Below are 13,484 nucleotides of genomic sequence, written 5' to 3' on the forward strand. Positions count from 1 at the left end.
TCGAACCTGGGGGCCTGGCACCATGAGGTTGCAGTGCTAACCACCGAGCCATCATGCCACCCTTTCCATTCACTTCCTTGTGCCACAGCAACCCAACCTTTGGAATCCTGGAAACAGGTATGACCTCAGTGTGTGGTTACTCTTGGGGGCGAGGGTGGGGCTCCACACATAACTTAATGCAGCCACATACATTGTCGCCCTGTCAGCTACCTTGCATTCCCAATCTTCCTTCCTCTGGGGCTGTGTGTGTGTGTGTGTGTGTGTGTCTGTGCTCCCTCAGTCTCCATCGGTGCGACTCTGACTGAACCGCTTGCAGGTGCTGTGTGTGTGTTTTTAGGAGGAGGAGAGACGGGGAGGGGAGGAGCTGGGCACATCCCAACGCAGTAAGGCTGGAAGGAAGGAGGAAGGAGCCTATGCATGAGAGAGGAGGAGGGTAGACCATGAATACCAAATAGACTTCTAGAGCAGCAGTAACCTTCGAAGGAACCTTGGAGCGTCCTGGGGAATCCCAGTCCACTCTCCCCTTGCAGGCCAGCACCATGCGGCTGAGAGGCGCCTCGGGGCTCCGTGCTGTCAGTGAGGAGGTGGTGGAAGCGGCGGCGGGAGAACCAGCTCTCGCCCGCCAGGGCTGGCTCTGAACCGAGCGCAGATGCAGCCGCAGAGGACTGCAGCTAACGGCAGCCCGGGCCAGGACGATGGATGGGCGGAGGTTCGGGAGGAGGTGAGCCCGGAGCATGGGGAGTTGTTGTTTGAAGGGTTTGGGGGTGTGGATTGGTGGGTTGGTTGGGGTGTTGCAATACATAGGTTTCATGTTTTTTTTTTGAAAGCGTCCAGTTGAAGGTGTGACCCAGCCCAGACAGTGCAGAGAGGAATGAGAGGAATTCTGCACATCATGAGCGCAGGGGTCTGCAGTCTGGCGTTGCAAGCCGGGCTGTTTATTTCTGTTCATGGTGAGGTCGTTTGTCAAGTTTTCACCTTGTGTTTCGGCTGAAGCTCTGGGGAAGAGGGGAGGGACTTCGAATGAGCGAGATATGTGCTTGCAATGGCAAGGGTGATGAGCTGTCCGTCAGCAGACAGAGAGAGAGAGAGGGAAAAAACCCAGATAAAGAGGGAGAGAATGCGAGAGAGAGAGAGAGAGGTGATTGCAGAAACACAGAGTGGTAGGGAAACCTAGATACAGTGACAGGAATCTTGTTAGACTGACCGTGAGGCAGAATGGGGGTACAGACAGTTTCCATGGCACCTGAATTCATGCTTTGGGAGTGGAAGTATCCGAACCGAGAGAGGGAGACAAGCACCTGGGGAATGAGACACAGGTAGATATATATATATATATGTAGAGAGAGAGAGACGCCAACGCAGCCAAGGAGCAGCGAGGGAAAACAGGTGGGAAAACATTGAGATTCTCAGCGCGGAAGAAGCGATCAGGAAGGAGACGGGGTGGCATAGACATGGCGAAGCAGAGAGAAACAGAGACAGAGCGTTAAGGTGTGTGTTGGGGAAGCAGGGTAGAGAAAGAGTAACCTGGCCGTTTTCCTATCAGCCAGACTCCAGCAACCCCGCCCCTCGTTTTTGCCTCAGTTCCACGGTTTGGGGACTGCCCGGATTTGGGACTGTCAAAGGGCTGACGGTCGCTCACTTCACCGACAGCACCAGAGGAAGCTGTTGTGGAAGGGATCCTGGTTAAAAATCCCTCATTGCCACTCAGAGCGTTGTGGGGCACCATCCCCAGGTGTTATTGGTGACTTCTGTCTGTGTCTGTGTGAGAGATAGAGAGAGAGACGAACCTAGCGCACTCAGTTGACTGTGTGTCCTCACACTGCAGTGTTCTCGCTGCAGTTTAATGCAGGGTCTCTGGTGAGAACTAGTGAAGCGTTTAAGAGCCTGGATCTGCTGTCTGGCACCACCAGATGCTTCCATTTTAGCGCACCTCGAATCGATTAACCCTCCCGTCAAGCGGATGTGCCTGGAATTTAATTCCTGGAGGGGAAAAGCTACACCATCAGGAGATGTCCCTTGGTGATGAGAGTGTAGTTTATTGCAAGATGTCTACTGATTATACCCAGTCTATCTGGGTCTGTGTAATGACATTACAGGATGGGTCACTAGACCCGAAGCGTTAACTCTGATTTCTCTCCACAGATGCTGCCAGACCTGTTGAGCTTTTCCAGCAAGGTCTGTTTTAGTTTCTCATACACAGTCTATCTGGGACTGTGTACTGACATTATATCCAGAGCAATTTATGGTTTTGTTAAGAGGACATCATATGTGATCAACTCTATTGAATTTTTTGAAGACATAATCAGGTGTCAGATACAGGTAATGTATTTGATGTAGTCTAGTTGTACTTCAAGGCCTTTGTTAAGTTCCTGTTAGGAGACTGATAGCCAGGTAAGAGGCCACAGGATCTAAGGAAATTTGTCAAATTGGATCCAGATTTGGTTGAGTGGGCAGGAAGCAGAGAATGGGGGTCAAGGATGGTTTTTGTGACTGGAATCCTGCATCTAGTTGGGTCCCACAGTTATCAGTATTGGGGCCCTTGCTGTTTGAAGCATATATAAATGGCTTAAAACTGAATCTATGAGAGCTGATCTGTAAGTTAGTGGATGCTACGGAAATTAGTGGGATGGTAAATAGTGAGGAGGATAGCCTTAAATTACAGGAGGATAAGATGGGCTGGCCAGGCTCATCAGTAGCAAATAGAATTCAATCTGGATAAGTGTGAAGTGGTGCACTTGGGCATCATAAACAAGACAATATATGATGAATGGTAAGACCAAGAATCAGAGGGACCTTGCTGCACATGTCCACCAGTCCCTTAAGGTATCAGGACAGATGGATAAAATTGTTAAGAAGGCATGTTTGCTTTCATTAGCCGGGGCAGAGAGATTAAGAGCAGGGAGGTTATGCTGGAACTGTATAAAACATTAGTTGGGCCACAGCTAGACTATTGTGTGCAGGAGGGATGTGATTGCACTGGAGAGGTATGAAGGAGATTTACCAGACCTTGCCTGCGCTGGAGAATTTTAGTTGTGAAGAGAGGTTGGAGTGTCTGAAGTTGTTATCCTCAGAGTAGGGGAGACTGAGGGGAGATATGATTGAGATGTATGAAGTTATGAGGGGCATAGACAGGATAGATGGGAATAAACTTCCACCCCTGGTGGAGGGATCAATGATCGGGGTATAGACTTAAGATAAGGGGCAGGAAGGTTAGAGGGGATGTCAGAAAGAATCTCTTTTTTCACTCAGAGGGTGGTGGGAATCCAGAACTCACTGCCTATAAGTATGGTAGAGGTAGGCACCCTAATAGCATTTGAGAAGTATTTAGATGTACATTTGCAAGACCAAGACATACAAGGCTATGGGTCAAGTGCTAGAAAATGAAGATAGAATAGTTCAATGTTCCAGATATTTTACCTTGGTGTAAGTTTCATTAGTTGTCGTGTGATTTGAAACCATTGTTCCCAGAGAATTATTCTGAACTTAATATCTTCACTGTGCCATCACCTCCCTGATTCCTTCATTGTTTATTTAATGCCTTTATTTAGAAACCCACACAGTCCCACAGCCTGATCAACTTGCCCTGTCACTTTCAAGGATTTGTCTTCGTTCTTGCTGCAAAACAGTACTAATCAGTGATTAATCACTTCTGCACACTGTTTCTCACTATTAATAATTTCACACGTAACAGCATTAAATTGAACCTGGCATATGCCTGCTCATTCTATCAGTCTTTCTCTGCCATCCTTGGATCTCCTACTTTCCTGCTTTCTAGTTACTATATGGTTAAGTTTTATATTGTCCACAAATGTTACAATTGTATTTCCTGTGCCCAAGTTCAGGATCCATTTATTAAAAAGAAACAATGATTATATTATCCACCCCAATGAGAGTTGATTGCATGCTCCTATCCAGTCAGAAAAATATCCATCCATCAATCTTGTCTGCCTCTTAGTCAGTTAGATATGCAACTGATACTGTCCATTCAGTCCCATGTGATTTACAAATAAATCAATTATGTGGTATTTTATCAAATGCCTTCAGAAGTCTATATTTGCCAACATCTCTTGCACTATCTTCATTAGCCCTTACAATTATTTAATAGGAAATTGTATTCACTATCTGGGATTGCACTCATTATATGGATTCTACATGGTATCTGGAAATGTATCTGATACCTGCTCAATGTCTGGAATTCTTCCCAATACTGTTATCTGGAATTTCACTCACTTTCTGGAATTTTGCCTCTTTCTTGTTCTATTGGAACACGTGTTGCCTATTTCATGTTGACCTATACTGCATTGCAGCCTTGTAGCTCTGAATTATGAAGTGGTACAGAGAGAAGGAAGCCATTTGGTCCATCATGCATGAGTCATTTCTCTTGTATAACTCTTCTGTTCAATTCTTTATAAATTAGCAATTTGTTCTCTTCGCCTATTTGTCCAATTTCCTTTCAAAAATTATTATTGAATCTACTGCCAACAAGCTTTCAGGCAATGCAATATTTTCTCACATTGCAACTGTCACTTCAGCTCTGTGCCCTCTAGTTGACAACCTTCCTTCCATTCTTAACATTTTCTCCTTATTTACTTCACCAAAACTATCCATGATATGAACATCTCTGTATCAAACTTCTGTGCTCTGGGGAAAACAGCCCAATTTCTCTATATAAGTGAAGTCCTCATGCCTGACACCATTCTAGCAAATCTCTTCTCCACTTTTCCCAAAACCTTGATGACCTTTCAAAAGTATGGTGCCAGAATTGGGTACAATACTCCAACCTAAGCAGCATCTATAAAGGTTTGCATTGCTTTCTGGTTTGTGGATTCTCTCCCTCTATTAATAAAACCAATAATCCCAAATGCCTTTTAGGCAACCCTCTCAACTTGCCCTGTCATCTTCATGGATTTGTGTGGATACAGCCCCAGGTCCCTGTTTTGTTGCACTTTTTTAAAAATTGCCCCCATTTAGTTTGTATTGCCTTTCCTTATTCTTTCTACCAAAATCTATCACTTCATATTTCTGAATTAATCATAAAATCTCTATAGTGTAGAGATTCGGCTCATCAAGTCCACATTGACCCTTCAAACAGCATCCCACCTCCTAACTGAACATTTGCCATGGCTAATCCACCTAACCTATACGTCCCTGGACACTATGGGCAATTTAGTATGGCCAATCCACCTAACCTGCAAATCTTTGGACTGTGGGAGGAAACTCATGCAGACACAGAGAGAATGTGAAAACTCCTCACAGACAATCCCATGAGACTTGAATCGAACCGGGTCCCTGATACTAATGAGGCAGTAGTGCTAATCACTGAATCACTCTGCCATCCTTAAAAATTTCATGTGCCATGTGCTGCCCAATTCATGAGTCCGTTTATGACCTTATACAGTCTCCCAAATCTTTAGCACATTTTTCAGTTTATTTTCAGCCCCAGACTTGAAAATCATGTCCTGTATACTCCAGTCCAGTTTTTTAACGTGGTATATCAAAAAGAGCAATGATCTGACACCAAGCACTGCAAACCTCCCTGCAGTATAAAGACTAACGGCATTACTCTCTAATTTCTGTCCCTCAACCAATTTTATGTTCGTATGTCTATTGTTTCTTTAGTCCCATGTGTTTTAATTTTCTAATACATCAATGTTCTGGTATTTTGACAAATGCCTTTGAAACTCTAAGTGCATATTATCAGCTGTATGACCCTCATCAGCTTTCTTCCATGATTTCATTGAAAAATTCAATCAATAGTCATGCACCATTTAACTTAAATCTATGCTGACATTCATTTATTAGCCTTTTTTTTTCAATTCCTAATTAATTTTGTGCCATATTATTGTAACAAAACATTTCCCCACCACCAGCATCTAAACTAACTTGCAATTGCTGCTCTCTCTTCCTTTTTTTTAAACAGGACTCTAATGTTTGCAGTCTTGCCATCTTTTCGAACCATTCCAGTAGCTGAAGAGGACTGTAAGATGGCAGTCAGTACCTCCTCAACTGCTATCCTTGCTTTCCCTTAGTAACCTACAATGCATTTCCTTCAGCCTGAGTGACTTTTCTACTTTGAGATGGTCTTTTAGCTACCTCCTTTTTCATTCTATGTTTATCCCATTCAGTCTTCCTACTAGCAACTCCTTTGATGTGAATTGGCAATATTCGTTCATCTAGTGAATTGAAATTTAATATACTCACTTATTACCTTAGCCCTGCCTCGGCAAGAATATCGAAGTTTGCTTCCTAATCAATGACTCCTTTATTTGGTCCATTATGCAGAGTGATGTCAAGTGTGCAGGTTCGATTCCTGCTCTGGCTGAGGCTACTGTGAAGGCTCCTGTTTCTCAACCTCTCCCCTTTCCTGAGGAGTGGTGACCCTCTGGTTAAACCACCACCAGTTGTCTCTCTCACTGATGAGACAGCAGCCTTGTGATTCTCAGGAGTGTGGTGACCTTACTTACTTTATATGTTTATAAAGCACTTTTGATTTTCTTTAATGGTGGCCAGCCCTTTACTCTCTCAGACATTCTTTGCCTTTCTGCATTCTGTGTTTATCTCATGTTAATTTCTAATTTTTGTCATCCAAAGAATTCTAGCTTTGGACAGCATCCCTTCCGTCCATGTGTGAATATTCATTAGACATGTCATCTCTTTTTTTAGATGGTTTCCCATTGTTCATTTACTGCTCTTCCTGCCAATTTTTGATTCCAGTGGATCTGTGGCAGATCCTTTCACAGTTCATTGAAGATAGCTTTCCTTCAATGAAGCACTTTCATGCTTCACTGAACCCTGTCCTTTCCAATAACAATTCTAAACCTGATGGATATGATCTCTGTTTCCCAAACGCTTTCCCATTGAAAGATGTTTCACTCGACCTAGTTTGTTCCTCAGAACCAGATACAGTCCTGCTTTCTTGCACGAGGTTAGAAACACAATGATCAACAATGCTATCTTGCAAAAGTCACACAATTATTACAGGAGAGAAGGTCAACCCATTTTGTTTGCACTGGCTCTCCAAAGGAGCATCTCATTTCATGCCATTGTCCTGCTTCTTCCCTATAACATTTCATTTCATTTGTTTTCAGAAAATAAGGCAATTCCCCTTTGAAAGTCTCAACTAAACTTGGCTCCACCATTCATGAATCGTGACATTAACCATTCGCTCTGCGTAAAAGCTTTTTCCCACATCACTTTTGCTTCCTTTGCCAAGTACCTCAAATCAGTGTCCACTTATTCTCAATCCATTCACAAGTAGGAACAGTTTGTCCTCATCTAGCCTGTCCAGACCCTTCATGATTCTACGTGTCACTCCCAAATCTCCTTTCAGCCTTCTACAAGGAAAACACTCCCATCTTCTCCAATCTACATAACATCAGGTAATGCATAACATTTCAGAGTTTTCACCTTATTTTCGTCCTCATGCTCCCAGTTTGTCTTGAAAGTCCCGTATCCCCACTTTTTTATAACACTTTGTGTAATTTGATTGAATATATACTGGTCTATCTCCTCACCATTATCCAGTTGCCTATAGGATGCATCCAGTGATTGGTATCTTCTCAATTGTCTCTTAATTCTCACCACTTGGATTCTTCACGCATATATCATTCTTCTCTAATGTTCTAATCATTTATTTGATCAGTACTACCACCTTTTTTATTCTCTATCTTGCATTTCTCTTCCAGATCTCTGTGCACTATATTTTCACTCAACCTGGGAGCCATATTACTGTCATGTTTGCCCAAACACATTCCCACAACCTTGGGTAATCTTCCCAGGAAGACACTGCTTCCAGCTACCATTCACCTAAAAAGATTGTTCCTGCCTCAAAACTAATCTTAATGTCAAAGGAGATAAGCTGAAGAGGTTCAGAAGAGATTATCGGAATGTTGCCGAATAAGGAAGGTTTGAGATATAAAGAAAGGCTGGATAGGTTGGGACTTTTTTCACTGGAGCATAGATAATTGAGGTGACCTTATAGAGGTTTATAAAATCTGGCGAGATATAGATAGGGTTAATGGCAGGTGTCTTTTCTCAAGGAATGGGGATATCAAAACCAGAAGGCACATTTTTAAGATGCGAGGAGAGAGATTTAAAAAAGACATGAGGGGCACATTTTTTACATAGAGGGTGGTTCGCGTGTGTAATAAACTTCTTGAGGAAGTGGTGGATGTGGGTACAATTATATGGTTTAAAAGACATTTGCATAAATACATGAATAGAAAAGATTTGGAGGGATACTAGCCAGGAACAGGTAGGTGGGACTAGTTAGTTTTGGATTATTTTCAACATGGATTGGTTGGACTGATGGATCTGCTTCCATGCTGTATGACTCAATGCCCTCACTTTCCTTGCTACCATTTCTCCAGTGAGTGTTAACATCTTTTATCCTAGCATTTCTGATTTCACCAATTTATGACACTAGGAATAATCCAGAGATGATCACCTTGAAGCCAACCGCTATAACACTCCCTTGAACTCCTGACTCCTTCCTGTAGGATTTCAAACTACTTCTTCCCATGTCAAAGGATCCAACATAAACCATGATTTATGGCTATTGGTCTTCATGCAACAGACTGTCCTGTAATTGATGAATAACACTCTTTATCCTGACACCATGGAGATGACACCTCTACCAAGACTACAAGGATGACAATACCCTGGGGAAATGCAATTTCAAGCACTGTGAAGCAAGTCATTACAATGGAGAGAGAGAAATTACACTGACTGTTTTTCTCTCAAATCACTGTTTTCCTGCACTCCCCACTATTTGGCCACATTCACTCCTCCATTTATTGTCTGGCCTATCTGCTCATGTTTGCCTATTCACTCCACTTTGCCAGTTTGCCTGTACCCATTCCTTCTGTCTTTGCCTGTTCCTTTTATCTGCTTGTGCCTGCTCCTCCATTTGTCTGTGCCCAGACTGCCTGTTTCTCTACACCCCTTATAGTACCCTCTCCCACCATTGCCCAATCCCTGTTTCAATGTACCTTCATTTACCTGCACCCACACCTCCATTTCCTTAACCCACATTCCCCGTTTACCTGCACCAGCTCCCCCATTTGCCCACTATCTCCCCACAATTTGCATGTTATAATCCTCTTATTTTTAAATTTATTCAAGAGATGTGAGAATCGCTGGCTGGACCAGCATTTATTGCCAATCCTCAATTTGCTTTGAGAATGTGGTGGTGAGTTGCCTTCTTGAACCTCTGCAGACTATGCATTATGGGTTGACCCACAATGCCCTTATGAAGGGAATTTCAGGAGTTTGACTTAGTAAAAGTGAAGGAATTGCAATATATTTCAAGTCAGATAGTGAGTGGCTTGGAGGGGAACTTGCAGGTGGTGATGTTACCATATATCTGACGTTCTTGTCCTTCTAGATGCAAGTGGGCGTGGGTTTGGAAGGTGTCATTGGAGGGACCTTCGTGAATTTCTGCAATGCCTCTTGTAGAAAGCACATACTGCTACTACTGAGTGTCAGTAGTGGAGGGAGTGAATGTCTGTGTATGTGGTGCCTATCAAGCAGGCTGCATTGTCCTGGATGGTATCAAACTGCTTGAGTGTTGTTGGAGCTGTGCTTATCCAGTTAAGTGGGATGTTTCCATCACACTCCTGATCTGTGCTTCATAGATGGTGGACAGGCAGTGTGGAGTCAGAAGGTGAATTAATCTCTGCAGGATTCCTATCTTCTGACATGCTGTTGTAGCAACAGTATTTATATCATGAGTCCAATTTACCTTCTGGTCAATGTTAAAAACGTTGCACCCTACCATATGTTGATAGTAGGGCACCTCAAAATGATGGTAACACTATTGAATGGAAAGGGGCAGTGACTAGTTTATCTCTTATTGGAGATGGTCATTACCTGGCATTTCTGTGGCACAAATGTAGGTTGACATAAGTAGATTGGTGGGGTGGTAATTGCTCAGGTTGGATTTGTCCTTTTTTTAAAATTTCCAGAACATACCTGAGGAATTTTCTACATTGTTGAGTTGATGCCAGACTTGCAGCTGTACTAGAATGGCTGTTTACGTCCAATGGCAATTTATGTCCGCTTCAAATCCGATAAGCCAAAAAATGGGTTGAAGGATCTCTCTAGCATCAGTTTTTAATCTACTGTCTCCAGTTTCCACCTTACGCAATTTTGCTTTCCATAGCTGTCCCCATGCTGTCTCAATTTGAGAAGCTGCTGAGCATGCTCTCTTTCCTGCTCAACGTGATGAAGAAATGCCCACTGTCTGTATCACTGTTTCAGAAGCATGGAGTCCTCCTTTCTCTTATTCTTTTTGGTCACTGACTCTGGGTCCTCCCCTCTCCTGCACTATTAGATGCCAGTGACCAAACTATTACAAATTACTTCATTTTATTTTTCTTATCCTGTTTTAAAAACCCAACAATATAAACAGCTTCCATTAACACTCTCAGAGGCCTCCACTCATCTGCTCACTGAAACATACTGATTTAAAATCATGGTTCTGAAAAGACTGATTATTAAACCACTTCACAAAAAAATGACCAACACCCATACGTCAAGAGTCTGAAATCTAAAATCCAGAAAATGTTATGTGCAAGTCACCAACTTTCATCACAATTCTAAATTAAATAACCCACAACATTCTAAACTAAAGTTAACCCACCCTATCTCCCAGTGTGAATGGACACTTTAAAACATTTCAGCACATTAATCTGAATCACCATTCACATCCTTGGATGAAACTATCACTGCAATCCATCCATTCGTTGTTGAGATGTGTTGTTTACAGCCAGAGTAAAAACATGACCTAATTAATGGGACTAGAATTTTATTTCAGATTTAATTATTAATTGTGTTTCAATTCCCTGAACAGCACTGATGATATTTGAACTCTTATCACTGGAGCATTAGTCTAGGTCTCTGGATTATTAGTCCAGTAACATTGCCACTGCAATATCTTCTCCCTCTGTACCTATTTCATATTTGTCTTTACCTACTCAATAAGAACATAAGAAGGAGGAGTAGGAATAGGCCATCAGATGAATCAGTTGTTATGTTTGGATTTTCAGAAATCTTTTGAAAAAGGTCCCACTCAGTAGGTCAGTGGGATATACAAGATAGGAAATTACATGTAGATTGAGGATTATTTAACAGGTAAAAAAAAGAGGCCAGGAACAAATGGGTCATTCTTGGGTTAGCTGCCTGGGACCAGTGGTGAACCAGATGCCGTGAAGGCAGTTCACCAAGTTGATCTTGGATATGGAGGGATTTTCTTATGAGAGGTTGAGTAGATTAATCTTGTACTCAATGGAGTTTAGAAGAATGGGAGGTAAATTTATTTAGATCAATTATCTCAGCTCCAGGACATCTCTGCAGGATCACCTTTAGGGGATATCCTATGCCAAATGATATTCAATAAGGTCAGAAGTATGGATATTTGCTGATGATTACACAATGTTCAGCGCCATTTGTTAGCCCTCAGATATTGAAACAATTCATGTTCAAATGCAACAAGACTTGGACAAGATTGAGGTTTGGTCTGACAACTGGCAAGTTAATTTTCACCACACAGTGCAAGGCAATGACCATCTTAAATAAGAGAAGAGTCCAATCATCACTCCTTGGTATTTGATGGCATCATTATCACCTGAATCCCCAACTGTCAATATCCTGGAGGTTACTATTGATCAGAAGCTGAACTAGCTATCCATATAAATAAAGTGCTAAAAAAGCAGTTCAGAGACTAGGAATCATTCAGTGAGTAACTTCCCTTTTGACTCTCCAAAGCTTGCCCATTATGTACAAGGCTAAGTCAGGTGTGTGATGGAAGACCACTTAACTGGCACCACCTCTACAAAAACTGAGGCCTTCGACCAGTGATGATAGTAGCAACAGTGAGCACTACCGAGAAGATGTGCTGCAGAAATTCACCAAGGCTCTTCAGGCAGCTCTTTCCAAACGCATGATCACTACCATCTAGAAGGACAACAGCAGCATGTCCACTGGAATATAACCAACTCCAATTTGCCGTCTAAGCTACTTACCATCCTAACTTGGAATTATATCAGTGTTCTTTCAGTGTTGCTGGGTCACAATCGTGAAACTCACTCTCCAACACATTGTAGCTCTATGTAGACCAAATGGTTCAAGAAGGCAGGCTCATCACCACCACCTTAAGGTCAATTAAGGATGGACAATAAATGCTGCCCCAGGCAGCAATGCCCGCTTTCCATGAAGGAATGAACCAGACAGACAAAGGCAGTGAAACCTATGCTGCTGTCTGACACAGCAGTGAATCTGCACAGTTACTGCCTTTGCTGTTTGAGTTGAAGTATCACTGGACATTAGACTGCATCTAGAAAAAATGAACAAACAGCGAAATTCACAGCTGACCTTAGAAGAACCTATTTGGGAGAGCTCACAGCACAGGAACAGATAAGTGCATAGTTTTTAAGTGTATCCTTGCTGTAAATCTACAATAGTGAGTAGAGTGGGTTCTTTCATGATTATATGTTTTATTGACATCTGTTTCTTGATTAAATTTTAAAAATATATAGCATAAGTATTAAGTTAGCCTGGAGCAGTGATTTTTGGAGCAATAAGATGGTGCTATTTTCTGCGTCTATAGATTGTGAAGGAGCAAAGATGGCCTTTAGTAGAGTGATGTGCTCTTCCTGTCAGATGTGGGAGTTTAGGGAGACTTTCCACGTTACTGATGATTTTGTCTGCAACAAGTGTGAATGTGAATCCTATTAGATTGCATGGATTAGAGCAGCAGTTAGAGGCAATGAGGAATTTACAGGAACCAATGGGTGTGATGGATGGCAGTTATAGGAAGTGTGATAAATTGCAGATACAGTCAGGTAGATGGGTTAACATCGAAACATAGGAAAGAGAGGCAGGTAGAGCAGGAGTCTTCTGTGGCTATCCCCATCTCAAACAAGTATACTGTTTTGGAAAAAGTAAGGGGTGATGGACTCTCAGGGGAATGTAGCATGAACAGACAAGTTTCTGGCATCAAGACAGGCTCTAAATAATGAGGGGTATGTCGGGTTCCAAGCGATCAATTGTGCTAGGGGACTCTCTAGTCAGAGGCACAGACAGACATTTCTGCGGCCGGGAAAGAGAAATCAGAATGGTGTGTTGCCTCCCGGGTGCCAGGATCACGGATATTTCTGAGAGGATGCAGAATGTTCTCAAAGGGGAGAGGGACCAGCAAGAGGTCATTGTACACATTGGAACTAACAACATAGGAAGGGAAAAGGATGAGATTCTGAAGGGAGAATATAGAAATTTAGGCAGGAATTTAAAAAGGAGGTCCTCGAGGGTAGCAATATCTGGATTACTCCTGGTGCTATGAGCTAGTGAGGGTAGGAATAGGAGGATAGAGCAGATGAATGCGTGGCTGAGGAGCTGGTGCAGGGGAGATGGGTTCACATTTTTGGATCATTGGAATTTCTTCTAGGGTAGAAGTGACCTGTACAAGAAGGATGGATTGCACCTGA

General features: G+C 42.6%; 1 protein-coding gene across 2 annotated transcripts in view; it reads left to right on the top strand.

The window, feature by feature from the left end:
• The first annotated feature begins 401 nt into the window (after positions 1 to 401).
• Positions 402 to 13,484, top strand: part of si:dkey-13p1.4 (transmembrane protein 151B) — a 51,114-nt gene continuing 38,031 nt past the window's right edge. For both annotated transcript variants that reach the window (XM_043698203.1, XM_043698202.1), the window contains exon 1: positions 402 to 721. In XM_043698203.1, coding sequence (XP_043554138.1) covers positions 650 to 721 — 72 coding nt within the window. In that variant the 5' untranslated portion in view covers positions 402 to 649. The remainder of the gene's footprint in view (positions 722 to 13,484) is intronic.

The sequence above is a fragment of the Chiloscyllium plagiosum genome, chromosome 10 (assembly GCF_004010195.1).
Source record: "Chiloscyllium plagiosum isolate BGI_BamShark_2017 chromosome 10, ASM401019v2, whole genome shotgun sequence".
Lineage (NCBI taxonomy): Eukaryota > Metazoa > Chordata > Chondrichthyes > Orectolobiformes > Hemiscylliidae > Chiloscyllium > Chiloscyllium plagiosum.